At 43.9% G+C, this 19,036-nt stretch overlaps 1 protein-coding gene across 1 annotated transcript; it reads right to left on the minus strand.

Annotated features, from left to right (window-relative positions):
• Window positions 1-555: 555 nt before the first annotated feature.
• Window positions 556-15,321, minus strand: LOC123397821 (pentatricopeptide repeat-containing protein At5g10690). The gene is made up of 12 exons (XM_045092353.1): window positions 15,065-15,321; window positions 14,752-14,949; window positions 14,249-14,381; window positions 12,715-12,806; window positions 12,450-12,611; window positions 12,281-12,349; window positions 12,041-12,173; window positions 11,053-11,285; window positions 3,487-3,564; window positions 1,846-1,914; window positions 1,586-1,762; window positions 556-974 (listed from the first exon to the last, which is right to left on the minus strand). The coding sequence occupies exons 1-12, from the start codon at window positions 15,278-15,280 to the stop codon at window positions 723-725; spliced, it is 1,812 nt and encodes a 603-aa protein (XP_044948288.1). The 5' UTR covers window positions 15,281-15,321; the 3' UTR covers window positions 556-722.
• Window positions 15,322-19,036: the final 3,715 nt, after the last annotated feature.

Genomic DNA, 19,036 nt, shown 5'->3' on the forward strand with positions numbered 1-19,036 from the left:
CCGTGCTGCATCACCAGTCCAGAGACATCGGATGAGAATTTCAGGTCCACTGACATTTTTGCCTTTGCTGCGTGTATATGTATCACAGGTTACATCACTCGCACAGAGCGGTAGGGTCAGCTCACCAGATTTGCCACGGTAAAACTTTCCGCGACATGGACAGCGCGAAAACGACTTCTCGCTAGTACAGCACGGGTAATGCATAGTCTCGCCATGATGCCATGTAAGATCAAAAGGTTCGGATGGTGTAACGAGATTCTCAACAGGAGGCAGGTGATTGAGAAGAAAAGGTATGGACCGATGCAAAAAAAAAAAAAAAAAGGTAACTAGGTAAGAATAGAAAGTAGAGATGCATGTGTACCGAAATCTTTTACTCCCTCCGTTCTAAAATATAAGACATTTTAGAGATTTCATTAGAAGACTACATACGAAGCAAAATGAATGAATATATACTCTAAAATATGTCTATGTACATCCGTACGTAGTTTATAGTGCAATCTCTAAAAGGTCTTATATTTAGGAACGGAGGGAGTATTTTATTTTCTTTGATGAGGCTCACTAATGATAGCTTGCATTGAAGAAAAAAAATTAATATAGATGTCTCAACCTATTTTTTTCTCATGGAACATATGTATCCATATGTCGTCATTGTACATGCCCGTACAACATTAAGCACACTGATGACGAGCCATGGAGAACAACGCAAGAAGAACCACGCCTACTCAACCACCGGAGACGCTCTCGTCGACGTGTGTGTTTGCCGTGTTGGCGGTGGCCTCCGACAGGATACCGAGGGAGAAAATGCCCACTGGCCTTGAGCTGGATGTGTAACTGCCTTCATACATGTTGCCGCTTTTCACCACAACCACCAGCTCGCACTTCTCTCTCAGGAGGAGATCAATGACGTGCTCCAGCGAGGTTGAACAAGGCACGCACAGCGGTGGTCTCGCCATTGAAAGAAGAGGCGAGTCCATCTGCCAAGAGAAAATGAAGGTGTTCAGGAGCATAAAACAACTAGAATAGGAAATATCAAATATGTTGGCATTGAGACTGGAGTATAGGTTTGTCCTTCCGTGCAAATAATTAGTTCAATATAATTAACCCCCTCCGAGTAAACCAACGGATACATCTGATCTACCGTCCAAAGAATGTATTCGACTCGACTCGAAAGATGTTGCCCTCCCCATACCTTCTTCTTCTTCTTTCACGGACAACTGAACCAGGTATCCTCTAATGGCACCGCCGATGCCCGTGACAGGTGTTCCTCAAACTCTACACCAACCGGCAAAAGTGCCTATGCACCGCCATCCTTGAGCGATTTTAGAGCCACCCGATCAATGACAGTATATGCATGTTCATGTCATCTAGCCTACTTCTCTAGTTAGCAGTCGGCAAATAATAAACACAACACAGATTTTTAACGGCGTAAGTAATGCTGCCAGCAACACCCAGCTTCTACCATACACAAGGTACTTGTGCCGCCGATAAGATGTCCCCTGGCTGTGCAAAACCTAAACTGGCTGGTTTATCAAAATACTGTTCCTTGCTACAAATTCAGTGCCAGCTGTTCCAAAATATTTCATACCTCGGTACAATCGCGGCTGTGAACTATTCCAACACAACTTCCCCAGTCATTCACAAGAGGAACTGCAGAGTCTTTCAAGAACCGCATTGCAACACTCTCCAAGATTAAGTCAGCAGATAACGGTCGACTTTCTCGAAACGGAATCATATACTTCTCAACAGGATCATTCAAGAGAATCTGCAATGTCATTAAAAAGAAGTTCAAATAACCAAGTTAAAGTGAAGAATGGATTCAAGATACGAACGAAATGGACATACAACCTGTGGAAATACATGCGGTCTAAAAGGAGAGTTGCTGAATCCAGATAACGTTTCAACTTTGAGTGCCACCTGGTATACACAGAAAAGAACAAAACTTAACAATGACCACTTTTCCACTTCGTCAGATCAAGTTCATGGAACTGGCAAAACAAACAGAATATTTGCTATATCATCTTGGCACCCAGTCACATCATTGGAAAGACTTGGCAGTTTCACCAATGCAGATACATCAAACACATACAGCTCCAAACAAAAAAGAACATGCACTAGGTATTGTCACCTACTCCCTCTGTTCCTAAATATAAGTCTTTAAGAAATTCCATTAGGCGTCTACATATGAAGCAAAATGAATGAACCAATACTCTAAAGTATGTCTATATACATCCGTATGTAGTCCATTAGTAAAACCTCTAGAAAGACTTATATTTAGGAATAGAGGGAGTAGATGTTAGTCCTGTACTTCAGAAACAAGACTGGCAATGCATAATAAGGTAACACTAAGTAAGCATTCATTTCATGAGAGCTCATGTGCCAAGGAGAGATAATTATGCTCCTGCCCTTGAAAATAACAAAAGGCACGTAAGGCTTGAATAAGCTATTTGCTTCACTAATTGCATGAAATGAATCCATAGAAAATGTTCCAGCTGAAAGCTTGCATCCTGGAGTGAAACCACCCGCCATTTCATGGATGGGTAGTGGATCTGATTGGTAGGCCAGCGGATTAAAATATACAAGATTGGGGTTCGGATTGAAAAGAGAGAAAACAAAAGCATTCGCATAAACACTGGCGCAGAAATAACTTTCCAGCGATTGTTAGAATATCGGTTATGTTTTAGGGTCGGCCAGAGGAAGACGGATTCAGCTAGAAAAACAAGGCTTGTGGTGCTTTGGCTATCAAGAGTTCGGGGATACCCTTAACAGCTAGTATCCCGGCAAGTAAAGTTCAGTCATAGGTCTTCATCAGTTGACTTATTACTTCATATGTACCAGTCAGACTTGTATCCTCTCAAAATTGACAGGACAAGTCATTACAATATCATGAATATCTAGTAACTAGAACATGTGTATCTTTCAGCAAAGAAATATGGAGCAGTCACAAGAAAGAAATTCCTGAGATATAGTGGCTAGAAAGCAGGTCAATGTTCCTGAACTTTAATTAGTGAAACCAACAGAAAGCTGGCCATATTTGCTTCCAGATTCAAATAATAGAAAAGCGTGTGATCTTATCTCAGTACACAGTGAGTTTGCAGAATAACACGTCTAGAATTCGGAGCAGAAGACAATACTGGACACTTGTGACAGGACAGCAATATTTAAAACCAAGATGAAAACAGAGACAATAGCCTCTTAAGTTACATGCATACAATAATAAATCACAATGCTCAAAGCAATTGATATATATTCAACATGAACACTACAACTATTTTATACTAGTAACACAATATTAGTATAAGTGTATAATTGTGGCACAATTGGTTCCTAACCCAGCTAACACTAAGAAACATGCAAAGTACGTTTATATCTCAGAACTCAAAATAGTCATATTGAGATTCCACACATGTACTTTTATAATCGAAGCAATGAATGAAGTAGAATTAGTACTTAGACGACAAAATTCAATGCAGAATAAAAAGAACATACCAGGCCTACTCTACTTCTCCAAGAGAAATGCTCCTTCCCGTTAACTATTCTTCTGAGAAGTCTTCTAGCCACATCTACCTGTACAACATTAAATCAGCCAGCAAGGCATTAAGTTGCATGAAGCCATGAACATGGGCATTTAAAAATCTCAAGACTGTTTTGGCAAACAGAGAAGACACTCAAGGAGTGAAGAAATCTAGAGACAGAGAACAATCATGATCATTGCACTGTTGTATTGCATCTGGTAACATAGTCAAATCTGAAGGAAAAGTGTTGGTATACCCAATCACAGGATCACAGGAATAGACCTGTTTTTTTCTTTTTAGTTTTAGACTCAGTCTTTGCAAGGTCTTTCTTAGACAAAAAAAATAGAGGAATTTATTCACAAGATTTCAACATTACATAACACAATCCTTTAAAGTGGTTAAAATTATGCAATTAAGAAACCAAATAATAATAATAAAATAACAACAACAACAACAACAACAACAATAATAATAATAATGTATCCATCTAGTGTGGTGTGCCAAATGGGGAACAGTATACTCTTAACAGGGCTGTATCCAGAAATTTGGGGCCCCGGTTGAAAACCAAAATGGGGCCCAAAATTTCAAACGATTCATATAACAGAAGCATTAATATGCGTGAAGCATACTCTCACTTTATATTATATAAACCAAATTCGTTTTACTTTAATACAATATTTAGGCATATACAGTATGAAATACTTAATGTTAAAAAAGTAAAGGGGTAGTAAAGCAACAAACTAACATCATGTTCTACCAAAAAAAGGAGCATCCGTCTAGTATCTAGAACAGTTTTGCTAAAGCACAACTAGATGTGCCATAAGTATTTCACATCTAAATCCTATTTCCTATGTCATTGATCTTACGTCGGGATTCGTGTGGGTACTTAAATCCTGACTTTCTGTTTTTTGGAATCCTGATCGAAGCAACGAACGGCGCCGAGCGTGAAGGTGGGCGTGTACCTGTTGCTTGTGAAGCTTCATGCACTAGCCAACACAATCAAAAGTCCGAACTGATGAAAATGGCTAGTGCAATCTGTTAGAGTTATAATATAAGTCATGTACCCTTTTGTATTTATCCCGATATATAAGGGGTTTCCTGCATATAGTCCACCACCTGTACATGTATATATACTGGCCTATGGCCTCATGGGAATACAAGTTGCTTATTCCTAACATGGTATCAGAGCCAAGAGGTCTCGAGTTCAAGACCCGGCTGGCGCAATTAAATTGCAGCCCACTTTCGGTCCACGTTTAGGCCTGAGGGAGCCACACGTGAGGGGGAGTGTTGACGTATAATGTGCTGCCTAGTCTCTTCCATCAGATCGGTCTTTTGGTTGCATTGGCTAGAGCATGCACTTCTACATGGTATTAGAGCTAGGTTAACTTTTGCACGCCGCAACTCGTGTTGTTGATCCGCTCCACACCAGAGCCCTCCTCTCTGGCTCGTTCCCGTCAGGCAGCGGCTCCTCCTCATCACCTCGTGCCAGCGCCTGCCTCCTGCTCCCGATAGAAGTCTTCCTCGATCTCCTTCTCCTTCCCGTTCCGCTGCAGATCGAAGCCATCTCCAACTGCTGCTGGTTCCCGTGGGATAGAAGCGCTGCAGGCCCCGCTCCTGATCGAAGCCGTCTCCAACTGCTGCTGGTTCCCGTGGGATAGAAGCCCCGCTCCAGATAGGTTGTTCCCGATCGAAGCGCTCCAGACCCCGCTCCAGATCGAAGACCACGACCTCCCGTGATCGAAGCGCTCCCGGCCCACCGAAATCTCCTCCATCGAGCCTTCCAGATCCCGTCGCCAGACCTCCAGTCGTCCCGGTTGTGACGAGGTGGCCGACCTGCTTGACCCGAGTTACAGTTGCGTGCTTGACTTCCAGGATGAATCCTGTTGCCGAGCTGCTCCTCTTCCTGCTCGCCTCAGCCTTCTAGATCGGATCCCGCCGCCCAGCTGCTCGATTCTGCCCTCCAGATCGGATCGGGCTTACACGCAGTCGTTGACAAAAAAAAATGGTCTACACCAGCACGCAACATTGCAGTCCCTTGCTTCCCGTGACTCCTGACGGCTGTGCTGGTAGTTCTTTTGTTGCTCCTGCGAGCTCTACATATGGCGATTATCGCTCTATACCGACCCCTCTCGCGACTTTCATCGGTGCATGTCGCTCTTCCCCGACACTTCTCGCGACTTTCACCGGTTGTCCTGGTGCATATGACTCCATGGACTGCTCTTCGTCCACGCGTCTTCCCTTGGCGTTTGGTGCTTGTCTGCACACGGCCTCGTCTTCTCCATCGGTCTTTGCAGACGATACTGGACATGCTACACCGCCATATTTAGCGGCTTCCACAGGTGGTGGTGGTCGCTTCTCTCCTCGTGCCATTACGCCGCCTACTTCAGCTATGTACTTCACCGAGGACGAGATTGCGCGACTTCGCGCCCTGCTGCTTGCCTTCGACTCTCCGTTGTCGGGTGTGTCTACATCGACATCTTCAGTTGCGCCCCTGACTGGGCAGGAGATTGGACGATTTCAATGTCTGCTAGCTCCATCTGTTGTTTCTTCCTCGACAAGTTCTGTTGGTTCTGCTACGGACTCTTCTGGCATTGTGAGACCACCTTCTACACACGCAGGTACATCTCCGTGGGTTCTTGATACTGGAGCATATTTTCATATGACTCCTGATTCATCCACTCTGTCATCTACTCGATCTCTTGATTCTCGTGTTCATGTTCTTACTGTTGATGGTACTTCTCTCCCGGTTAGTGGCCGAGGCACTCTTAGCACTTCATCTTTTCATGTTCCCGATGTTGCTCATGTTCCTCGGCTTACCATGCAGCTCCTTTCTGGTGGCCAGATTGTTGACTCTGATTGTCGGGTCATCCTTGACTTTGACTCATGTTCAGTTCTGGACCGTCACACTGGTGCTCTTCTTGGTGCTGGCCCCCGGCGCCGTGACTCTCAGGGTCTCTGGGAGCTTGACTGGCTTCACCTTCCATCCGCTGCCACTGCAGCCAGTCTCTCCTCTTCTGTTGCCTTGTCTACCAGCTCTTTTCAAGAGTGGCATCATCGTCTGGGTCATTTATGTGGCTCTCGTCTCTCATCCTTAGTTCGACGTGGTCTTCTTGGATCCGTCTCCGGTGGTGTGTCTTTAGACTGTCAGGGCTGCCGGCTTGGTAAACAGGTTCAGTTACCTTATCCTCATAGCGAGACTGTGTCTCAGCGTCCTTTTGACCTTGTCCACTCGGATGTTTGGGGTTCAGCTCCCTTTTCCTCGAAGGGAGGCCATCGCTACTATATTATCTTTATAGATGATTTCTCTCGATACACATGGATTTATTTTATGTCTTCTCGTAGTGAGGTATTATCTATCTATAAGCGTTTTGCTGCCATGGTTCACACTCAGTTCTCAACGCCTATTCGTGTGTTCCGTGCTGACTCTGCTGGAGAGTATATCTTCAAGATGTTGCGTGGATTTCTCGCTGAGCAGAGTACACTTGCTCAGTTCTCTTGTCCTGGTGCTCATGCTCAGAATGGTGTAGCTGAGCGCAAGCATCGTCACCTTCTTGAGACGGCTCGTGCGATGATGATTGTTGCCTCTCTCCCGCCTCATTTCTGGGCTGAGGCCGTCTCCACCTCCACCTATCTCATCAATCTACAACCTTCTACTGCTCTACAGGGTGGTGTTCCTTTTGAGCGTCTTTTTGATCGTTCTCCCGATTATTCGATGCTTCGCCTGTTTGGTTGTGTTTGCTATGTTCTTGCCCCTCGCGAACGCACCAAACTGACCGCTCAGTCTGTTGAGTGTGTCTTCTTAGGCTACAGTGATGAGCATAAAGGCTATCGTTGTTGGGATCCTATCGGTCGTCGGATGAGTATCTGTCGGGATGTGACTTTTGACGAGTCTCATCCCTTCTACCCACGCCCATCTTCCTCGACCTTTTCAGTGGAGGATATCTCTTTCCTCACTTTTCCTGATACACCTCTCACCCCAATCGAGCCTTTGCCTATTCGTTTCGCTCCCTCTGCTTCTCCACCTCTTGTCGATTTGCTACCACCATCTCCCACGGTTTCCTCTCCTGGCATGTCACCGGATTCTGCACCTTCATCTTCGGTGACTTCTACGTCTTCACCCCCTGATTCTACCTTGGCGATCCACCCTTGCATTGGTCCATCTTTTCCTCAGTGTTACACTCGTCGTTCACGTCATGTGGGTGCCTCTGTGGATGCCTCTGCGGATGTGTCGTCATCCTCATCTCAGCCTCCCTATGCCTTGCGTTCTCGCCCTCGTCCGCCTGTTGATCGCCTTGGATTTCCCACCGTTGGTGTTGCTGTTCTTGAGCCGACTTCCTATCGTGAGGCTGTTGTTCATCCTGAATGGCAGTTTGCGATGGCAGAGGAGATTGCTGCTCTTGAACGCACTGGTACGTGGGATCTTGTTTCCCTTCCTCCCGGAGTCCGTCCCATCACTTGTAAGTGGATTTACAAGGTTAAGACTCGCTCCGATGGTTCTCTTGAGCGTCACAAAGCTCGTCTTGTGGCTCGTGGTTTTCAGCAGGAGCATGGTCGTGATTATGACGAGACTTTTGCTCCTGTGGCCGATATGACCACTGTTCGTACACTTCTTGCCGTGGTCTCTGCACGCCACTGGTCTATATCCCAGCTTGATGTTAAGAATGCCTTTCTTAATGGTGAGCTGCGTGAGGAGGTGTACATGCAGCCACCACCTGGGTATTCTGTTCCTGATGGCATGGTATGTCGTCTTCGTCGCTCTCTCTATGGCCTTAAGCAAGCCCCTCGTGCCTGGTTTGAGCGTTTTGCCTCTGTGGTGACTGCCGCTGGTTTTTCAGCGAGTGCTCATAATCCAGCATTGTTTATTCACCTTTCTCCTCGTGGTCGGACTCTTCTTCTCTATGTTAAAGACATGATCATCACTGGGGATGACCCCGAGTATATTGCCTTTGTAAAGGCCCGTCTTAGTGAGCAGTTTCTTATGTCTGATCTTTGACCTCTTCGCTACTTTCTTGGGCTTGAAGTCTCTTCTACCTCTGATGACTTTTTTATATCCCAAGAAAAGTATATCCAGGATCTTCTTGCTCGTGCTGCTCTTACTGACGAGCGCATTGTTGAGACTCCTATGGAGCTCAATGTTCACCTCCGTGATAGTGATGGTGATCCCCTGCCTAACCCGACGTGTTATCGTCATCTTGTTGGCAGTCTTGTCTATCTAGCTGTCACTCGTCCGGATATCTCTTATCCAGTTCATATTCTGAGTCAGTTTGTCTCCGCTCCCACATCGGTTCACTATAGTCATCTCCTTCGTGTTCTCCGATATCTTCGGGGCACGATCTCTCACCGTCTATTCTTTCCTCGCTCCAGTTCTTTACAGCTTCAGGCCTATTCGGATGCTACCTGGGCTAGTGATCCTTCAGATAGCCGTTCACTTTCTGCTTACTGTGTTTTTCTTGGTGGTTCTCTCATTGCCTGGAAGACGAAGAAACATATTGCAGTTTCCCGTTCGAGTGCAGAGGCTGAGTTGCGAGCGATGGCTCTTTTAACGACAGAGGTGACTTGGTTACGGTGGTTACTTCAGGATTTTGGTGTTTCTGTCACTACAACGACTCTGCTCTTATCTGACACTACAGGTGCTATTAGCATTGCATGCGATCCTGTGAAGCATGAGCTCACCAAGCATATTGGTGTTGATGCTTTCTATGTGTGCGCTGGTGTGCAGGATCAAGTCATTGCTCTTCAGTATGTGCCTTCCGAGTTACAGTTGGCGGATTTCCTGACAAAGACCCAGACTAGAGCACAACATGGCTTTTATCTCTCCAAACTCAGTGTTGTTCATCCACCATGAGTTTGAGGGGGGGGGGTGTTAGAGTTATAATATAAGTCATGTACCCTTTTGTATTTATCCCGATATATAAGGGGTTTCCTGCATATAGTCCACAACCTATACATGTATATATACTAGCCTATGGCCTCATGGGAATACAAGTTGCTTATTCCTAACACAATCCACATATACTGTAACAGCCCCTCTCACGTGTGATGGGGAAGACAAGTCAACACTTGCAACCGGAAAAGAACGACGGTGCGCGAAACTCACGTATGACTCAAGAGGTCTCTACATGGACACAAAGGGGGGCTACCAAGAATTTTTTACATAAATTATGAAAGTGAGGACTTGAACTCAAGACCTTAGCTCCGATACCATGTTAAGCTTCATGCACTAGCCAACGCAACCAAAAGCCCGAACTGATTAAAAGGGCTAGTGCAATCCACATATACTGTAACACGCCCTCTCACGTGTGACGGGGAAGACAAGTCAACACGTGCAACCGGAAGAGAGCGACGACGCAAAAAACTCACGTATGACTCAAGAGGTCTCTATGTGGACACAAAGGGGGCTACCAGCAATTTTTTAAATAAATTGCGAAAGCCAGGACTTGAACTCAAGACCTTAGCTCCAATACCATGTTAAGCTTCATGCACTAGCCAACGCAAGCAAAAGTCCAAACTAATGGAAAGGGCTAGGCAATCCACATATACACTTCAACACCCCCTCTCACGTGTGACACGGAAAGTCAGCATGTGGACAGACTTGGAAGTATGGCTCAAGAGGCCTATACGTGAACACATAGGGGGCGGCAGCAAATTTTGAATAAACTGCGAAAGCCAGGATTTGAACTCAAGACCTTAGGCTCGGATACCATGTTAAACTTCATGCACTAGCCAACGCAACCAAAAGTTCGAACTAATGGAAAGGGCTAGTGCAATACACATATACTCTAACACCCCCTCTCGCGCGTCGTCGCTCTCTTCCGGTTGCACGTGTTGACTTGTCTTCCCCGTCACACGTGAGAGGGAGTGTTACAGTATATGTAGATTGCACTAGCCCTTTCCATCAGTTCAAACTTTTGGTTGCGTTGGCTAGTGCATGAAGCTTAATATTGCTCTTCACGGCAGCACGATGATCAGCCGAGGGGATTGGGTTGGAAGCAACTGCGCCCGCCGGCACCACTGCTAGGGCCTCGTCCATCTCCAGTCGCGACAAACCAGTTCGGCTGGCAGTCCCCTGGAATAGATCGATCCATATCCTGGACCTGGCTCTAGCGCTTCCGATCGGGGCATTGGCATTTGGGCTGTAGATTGTTATTTTGGCCTCTAACCTTTAGCGATATTTAGGTTGTTATTGCCCTGTAAGCAACAGGGACACGTTTGTTTCCTATACTGGTCTTTTAGCGATCTTTTAGCGGCCAGCGAGGCAATGGAACGTAGACTGGTGCATATAGCCTGATTCCTGTACTGATTTTTTTCACGGTAGGGCCCCTTGATATTGGAAGCCCTGTGCGGTCGCTCACTTCGCTCCCCCTCATCGACGGGCCTGACTCTTAACATCATAGTAGAGCCCCCACAGAACCGCAATAAACGATGAGAACGATGTGAATTCAAAAAAATACTGAAGACAGTGAATTATCTACAGGTTTGAAACAGCATGAGATTATATATGCATGAAATCAATTTCTCATTTGCCTCTTATTTAGCGTACCTGATTATTATTTATAGCAGCTTCCATCAATAGCTCATCTGCCTCTTGTTTAGCTGAACGGCTAATGGATCCAACTGAATCTGGCAACATGCGGTCTTTCAATCTCCTTACCATATCAAAATCACCTATAGTAGCAAAAGCTCTCATGATTGAAAGATAAAGATGAGGTTTGGGCCTCAACTCTTTGTTGTCACCAGCCTGCTTTATTATCTCACCAAAAATGCACAGAGCCCCTACAACAAAAGAATCATATTAGGATATCTACACACAGAAGGTAGTAATATATTTCAACACCAACAAGGCTCTACATATTCAAGCACGAGAATTCCATTTGCATTTACATTGTGCAAGAAGATTTTTGTAAGAGGTGACAACTAAAAGCGCAGCAGGAGTGTCTCATCCAAATGTTTCGGTTTCTTCCTTTCTCGCAATATATGGTCCAAATCTAATGGAACATGCAATAGCACTACTTTTCTCCCAATATGCTGGTCACAATTGTCTTTCCATATTTATGTACACATAAACTATTGAGGTCAGATTGGCAACCTGGATCGACCAGGAACTAAGAACTACTCCCTCCGTACCAAAATATAAGACGTTTTTGCATTTCATAAAGAGGTGTGTGGCACCTGGGAGCTCCAATTCATTTCTCGTGTACAATGGTGCTATCTTATGAGTGCCATGTAGGATAAATGCTGAGGTGGAGGTGAGAGAAATCAGAAGAAAAGGCTTGCCTTCTCTTAATTAAGAGATGATCTCTTAGGAACAATATCTCTCACCACATATTTAGGTATATCCAGTTACTAGAGATAAACCATTGTACATCATTTTCTATTGCCATCTCAAATTATGTGACGGACTTAAGATAAGAATGCATTATCAACCACTGTACATGCCCTTATTGAGCTACCACTTCTATTTTCCAAGTTGTAAAGATGCAGTGTGTTACCAAGCAAATTAGCCCACTCAAAATTGCTATGTAGCTTACCGTCAATGGACCCGCAAGCTAGAAAGGCATCTGCCATAGCTGTGTATGCAGTCCTGTCAATTGAGACAAGTGATGATTTCATCTCCACCACAATCTTCAGAACTGAATAAAGATCTTGGCTGTTTCCTAAACCCTGCAACATGCTTCAATAACTTGTGCAATTAAAAATCATTAAATGATGCTGAATACATAAACAGCAAAAATAGCATGTCAACGTATATAAGGCAATCAATGAATAACCTTAAGTAATGTTGTGTAGGTAACAGCATCCGGGAGGAGTTCAGGATTATTATCCCTTTTAGCTTCATCCTGCATTTATGAGCAACTAATTTTCATTAACGAGGCAACTACATGTATATGCAAGACAATTTTGTGGCTAAAACTGGCCTTTCCAACCCTTGTGTGACACCTTCATATCTTTAAGAAATTGGAAAGCCTTCTCAATCTCTGCTGATTTTACGCATGCAAAAATGATGGTGTTGTACGTCAATCTATCAGGCTTCAACCCTTGACGCAATATCTCATCTTTAACAGTTAATGCTCCAAGAGGGAAGTTGCTTTTTATGTATCCCTGGAGGGTGTCCAATTCAGAAACTTGTGAGACTGCAATTGAGACAGTACTGCAAAAGAACAGACAACTTAAGGAAAGAATTGCAAGGGAAATTAAGCGATACCTTCATCAGTAAGTTGTATAGTAACACAGAGTGTCCCTCATAAAGGACTTGGCGAAAACGAGCAACAAGAGCATTGGCACGCCTCATATCTCCTGGACAAAATATGAAATTCGATTTTATCAGTAATCAGACAGCTAATGTAAGCTATGGAAAATTTTCAGCGGTAAACAGCTATGCATAGAATATTATGACAAAAACAAATAATCTGTAATGAGAACATGGCATAAGCATAACCAATCAGCAAGTCATAGAACTTAGCTCCACTCACTATGCAACATAAAAAAAAACTAAGTGCATAGAGTTATTTATTTAGTGATGCCTCCTTTTGTTATCTCCACTATACGAGTAACCATTCAGTAGTAACATGCCTTTTATACCTCGACGAGGCTTTCTTCGGATTTTTTTGGTGTGTGTGTGTGTGTGTGGGGGGGGGGGGGGGGGGGGGGGGGTATGTTGTGACGTTTTTCGCCCAGTTTTCCTTTAATTAACTGGGCAACTCTCTTCTTCTTAATTGATAGATGAGGCAAATCTTTTGCCTCTGTTCGAAAAAGAAAAAATTGCAAAAAATGCAGCCAATGGCCAGTTAATTTACAGCAATAGCCTTATCTTCTGCTCCCTCAGTCCCAAAATAAGTGTCATGGTTTTAGTTCAAATAAGTACAAATTTCTAATAAAACCACGACACTTATTTTGGGATGGAGGGAGTATTTGTTAGTGGCTTCATAGCCAAGTTATTTTCTTCAGTAGGGCTTGATTCGACATTATGGTGGATTATGATAATCTCGTTTGTTCAAACTGCTTTGGCTATTTTACTGTATATTTAACCAAATTTTTCTTACTTCCATGGCTATTTTCCACAGCATATTATAAAATAAGTTCAGTGAAACTAGATTGCAACAAAATGTAGTATTATGTAAAAATATTTCTTAGAGGTGGTTCACCAGTGCGACTCATTTCAATATACACGGAATAGTATACAATTTACTCACTGAAACTAAGACTATATTTTCAGGGTATGGGCATGCCTGTGTAACCAGAATACTGCCTATATATTAGACACCAGAATACTGCTTTCCCACCGATGAGCCATTTAATTTTAGGACTTTGATACTGATATCAGTTGGCGTGCGGATAATGTCCAGAGAGGTCGGGGTACACCAAACTTGACATGGGAATAGTCCGCTAAGAGAGATATGAAGAACTGGAATATCACCAAAGAAGTAGCCATGACAGGGGAAGCCTATCCACGTGCCAGAACCATGAGTTGGTTTTGAGGTCTTGTGGGTTTCAATTCTAGCCTAACCCAACTTGTTTGGGACTAAAAGGCTTTGTTGTTGTTTTTTATTCTGATATCAGTTGAGTTTTATGTATAAGCTACCATATAATTCCGACCAGTGACTTATCCTCGCACTAATATTCTTCTTAGAGTTCTCTAGTAGTCAGTATCAGGCGTCTCTAGTGATTTTGTGAAATAAAGGGCAATATACTTGGTGCAATATGCAAACATATTGTAAAACGGTCCATCTTGCACCAACCTGCTTCGATAAGGGCGTTTAGAAAACCACATATAAGATGAGGAGAGAGCCTGGGGCTCCCATCAGAAGTATCTTTCTCAACTGATTCCAGTATCTCGAACGCTTCGTCAATCCTTCTAGCTATCCCCAGACCCTTCAATTAGAGCACATTAATTGTAAGATTCTGCCAGATTCTTATTTAAAGTAAGCAATCAGCAAAACACACCACGTATTTTCAGAGATACCACTGAAGTTAATCCCTTGAAGGTGCAAGAATGTAATCTGGAGATTAGAGAAGGAACGGTCTGAGGAACACAAATAGAAGGCAGCTGTTCATACAGAGTTGACACATTGATGGCTCAGACAATCTGAGATAGAAATTTAATGGGGTTCGTGTAGTATATGGTGAATGTATTTGAATATGACGCAAAAACTCGAAATGGCACCTAGAGCGCTCATGATGGTCCAAAATGACTCCAAACCATGAATGTCTCGGAGGGGGGGCGGAAAGGGGATATATATACCTTGAGCAGGACGCCGTACGAGACGCCGTCGACGCCGCACCCCATGGGCCCGCGCATTTCGTCGAAGAGCTGGACCGCGAGGTCGACGTCGCCGCAGCTCACGCAGGCCTCGAGCACGGCGTTCATCACGATGATGTTGATCCCTCCTTCCCTGCCCGAGCGAGCGCGGCGCTTGGACGCCTCCACCTCCGCCATGACCTGCGCGGAGGGGCACCCGCCACGCGCGCGCCGGAGCCTTGAATGAGAACGGGAAACCAGCCCCAATCTAAAACCGACGGGACGAATGGGTCGGCGGCAGTGCGTGGTACCGTACCTGGGCGAGCTGCTTGCGGCGGGTGAGGGCCACGATGCGGGCGGTGAGGCGGCGGAGGTTGGGCGGCGGGCGCTTGTTGGAGGAGGGCCGGGGGCGGGCGGAGGAGGGACGGGAGGACGAGGGGACTCTGGAAGCCTCGGAGAGGGTGCGGGGGCGGGGCTCGCGGCGGGAGGAGGGCGGCGAGGGGGAGAGGAACCGCGGCCTCATCAGCATCATCTCTTCCCTGGTGAGCTGCGACTGCGAGCGCGGGCGGGAGTGGATACTGGATAGAGGAGAGGGGTCGCCGGTGGACGGTGGTTGCCTGCTCGGCGTGCCACTTGGCGCGGATTCCTGGGCCCTGCCCTGCCCCCTCCGAAATACTAATAGGGAAAGCCTTTTTGGAGCATGGCGCATTGGAGAACTTTATTTTAAATAGTTTAAAAATCGCTTTTAAAGTTTCAGAAAAAACTGAAAAGAATTTCACATTATCATATGGGTGTGTATCACACATGTGTAAAGTTTAATGATGAAATGAGTAATCATGTGGGCTATACAAAAATGACAAGATGGTGATTTCTAAGTACTGAATAATACTTGCAAACTATTCATCTTTTTAAATCACGATTTTACCATTCTTGTGTAGCTTATACGGTTATTTATTTCATCATCAGAATTTGCACATGCATAATACATTTTTTTTCTTTTTCGATACTTTAAAATACCATTCTGACACTATTCAAATATATAAGGCTCACTGGAGCCTGTGCACCAAAAGTTTATAATACAGATAATAAAGATGGAGATGAGAAGATGATGCCTTAACTAAACAAATTAGATTGTTAATCTTATTTGATGCATTCGAAGAAGAGGATTAGAACTAGTGGATTGTGAATACAATAATATTTCTTTTAAGTAACTTTAAGATTCGTGTAAAAATTTAAGGGGATGCACTGAAGCAAAGCTCTATAATTTGTGTTTTGCATAATATGTAACATTTCGTTTAATACAGTTTACATTTGGTGTTTTTTTAGAAATAAATTTGGTGTTGAGGGCTTTTGTTGAATAATTGAGCATTTTCTCTTTAAGTTTAATTCAACGAATAGTAGACAAAACATGATTAACATAATAGTGATCATCTATAAAAAGTGTTATTGCCAGCTTGAGCTCACATGCTCTTGGATGAAGAGTAAAATCCAAAAAGTAGTAAAAAATCTAAAATTTTGTGGAAAGAAACATTTATGTTTTTCCTACACGCATGCAAAAAATCGTAATGGAATTACATTTGTGGAGGTGTGAACAAAAGAAACAAAATGTATGCTTCAAAATACTGCTAAAAACACTCTTTTTGAATAATTGATTTTGTTTTTTTTCACACCTCCCAAAATGTGATTTCACCATGAACTTTTGCACCCATGTAGAAAAACATTAATGTTTCATGCCCCAAAATTTCTGATTTTTTGATTATTTTTTTTCTACTATATCTCCCAATTTTATTGTTCATTCGGGAGTCGTGTCCTCGTCTATATCTATATCTATACTAGTATGAAAAAGACGCAAAGGTCAAATTCAATTAATCTCGGTTGTCAAACCATATCAACCCTACGACCTAGATTGCTCCAATGACGAGCGCTCAACATGTTTAGCATGCAATTAATATTATATCAAATATCTACACATATACTAATCGTATAATTAACATGTAGTTGATATTCTACCTAATATTAGGGCCCTCTTGGAAGCCCTGAAAAAGTCTTACACGTGTAACAAATTACAACAGCATCATACATGATTTCTATTTCCCCTTGTAAATCATATCCTTCCCCTTTACGGTTCGCACGTCTGTGTTTTCTTCCTCATTGACTCTCGTGGGAGATGGAGATGGACAAATGGATCAAGAAGCTGTCGTCGTTGCTACCGCCCACCACCACCACCCCCTCCTCCTCCCTCCATTTGAAAATCGGTTGAGAGCTCATCAAGGCTGCTGCGCTCAAGAGGCTGCCCTTGCAGGATCTTCTCCCGACATTATCCTGGCCTCCACCTCTCTGATCAAGGTGGTCCGTGGCGCGTAGCCGGCGGTGAAGTCGCGCGGTGGCGGGCGAGCTCGACCAGGTCATCGGCTGCGACGAGATCTGATGATTGGTGCGGATACTATAGCAAGGGGCACGAAGAACAACCCTGCATCATCTTTTTTTTAAACAGACAACCATGTCATCATTGTCTAGCCGCCGCGCGGTCAATGCCATCGGCGCCTCGCCGACACCACAACTAGTCATTGTCATCGGCACTCCATCAAGGACATCGGTGTCAGCGTCTGCCCGTGCGTTGTGGTTGCGGCAGTAAAGCTGCCGATCTCGCCTAGTCTCATGAGAGAGGAGAGGATTACGAAGTGGTGGGGAAAATGACGGGCCAAGGTATGTATCAAATACCGGCTAATTACAGGTGTAATCGAATGAAACGGTGTAAATGTTACAAGCCAAAAACGATCAACCAAGCGCACATGGGTAGCCGATCTGGTTTTTTACTTATGGAGGTATATTTTACCGTGTATTTGCTTTGAAAACGAAAATCCAAGCAGGCCCTTAGTGTCACATTAACATGTAACTGATATTCTACCTAATATAAACATGCAATTATTTTCCTCCCCAATGTTAACGTGCATTGCACGTATGCATTACTAGTAATTGAAACAAACAACAAATTGTTGAAGTTAGTCATGTAGTCGAGAACATAAGAAACATGTACCATATCCAAATTGATTACTACTAGTAGTGAACCAAACACTAACCCTGATAGAGAGGATAAGATGACATACGAAGCAATGGAAGAAGATACGTTGTTCGTCATGTCGCTCAGGAGGTGATCGACATCGGGGAAGACGTTGTTGGTGGCGAACTCGTCATCGGGGATGTCGTCGTTCACAACCGCGGTGAACAAGGATCCAACAGTTGTGCAAGGGAGTGATACATCTCCAGCGTATTAATTTTTTCAAACACTGTTGCTCTTCTTCTGGCCTTTAATTTGCATGATTGAGTGAAACTAACCCGGACTGACGTTGTTTTCAATAGAACTGTCATGGTGTTGTTTTTTATGCATAAATAAAAATTCCTGGAGTTGAATGGGGATTGTGGAAGGTTTATTTTGAAATATATAAAAAATATAGGAATGAAGAAGTACTCCAAAAGAGCCACATGGGGGCACAAGGACAGGGGGAGGGTCCCCCGTTGCTATGCCACCTGAGCTTGTGGGGACCATGGACATCGTTTCGACCTCATTCCAACTCTATAGATTCACATCCTCAAAAACATGAGAGAGACGGTTTCATCGAGTTTTACGTTATGGAGTTGTCGCCTCTGTTCTTCACCGGGAACGCTAATTTGAGTTCGTTTGTGGCTCCAGAAAGAAGGAATCGTCACCGTCGTCATCACCAACCCTTCTTCACATCAACAATCTCATATGTTCACCTTCATGTGTGAGTAATCCGTTGTAGGCATACTGGAGTTAGATAGGATTTGGATGAGATCTCATATCTGATTGTTGTCAATTTATTAGGGCTTAATCCCTAGAATCCACTATGTTCTAAGAGTGATGTTGCTATGAGTCTGATATTCTTAATGTTTGTCACTAGAGTTAGAGTGCCATGATTTTAGATTTGAACCTATTATGTTTTCATGATTATATTTGTGTTCTTGATCTTACCTGTAAGTTGTAAGCACACTCAAAGATCATTTTCTATGACGATCAAAAGTCACCAAGTGTTTTTCACCTGGGGCAGCGCCCTCGGCAACTTCGGCGATGTTTTGGCCTTCTTTTTTATAACGTATTTGGCCGTCATTAGGTATGTGCATATTCTGCGATGATTTGCAGTATCATGGAAAATGTTCGGTATCACAAAAATTGTTCAGTGGGTTAGAAAAATGATAAACAAAAATGGCATGTTCGTGTTCAGAATGTATTACCTTATAAATTCTACCATGGCAAAGTTTATAAAATATT

The sequence above is a fragment of the Hordeum vulgare genome, chromosome 5H (genome assembly GCF_904849725.1).
Source record: "Hordeum vulgare subsp. vulgare chromosome 5H, MorexV3_pseudomolecules_assembly, whole genome shotgun sequence".
Lineage (NCBI taxonomy): Eukaryota > Viridiplantae > Streptophyta > Magnoliopsida > Poales > Poaceae > Hordeum > Hordeum vulgare.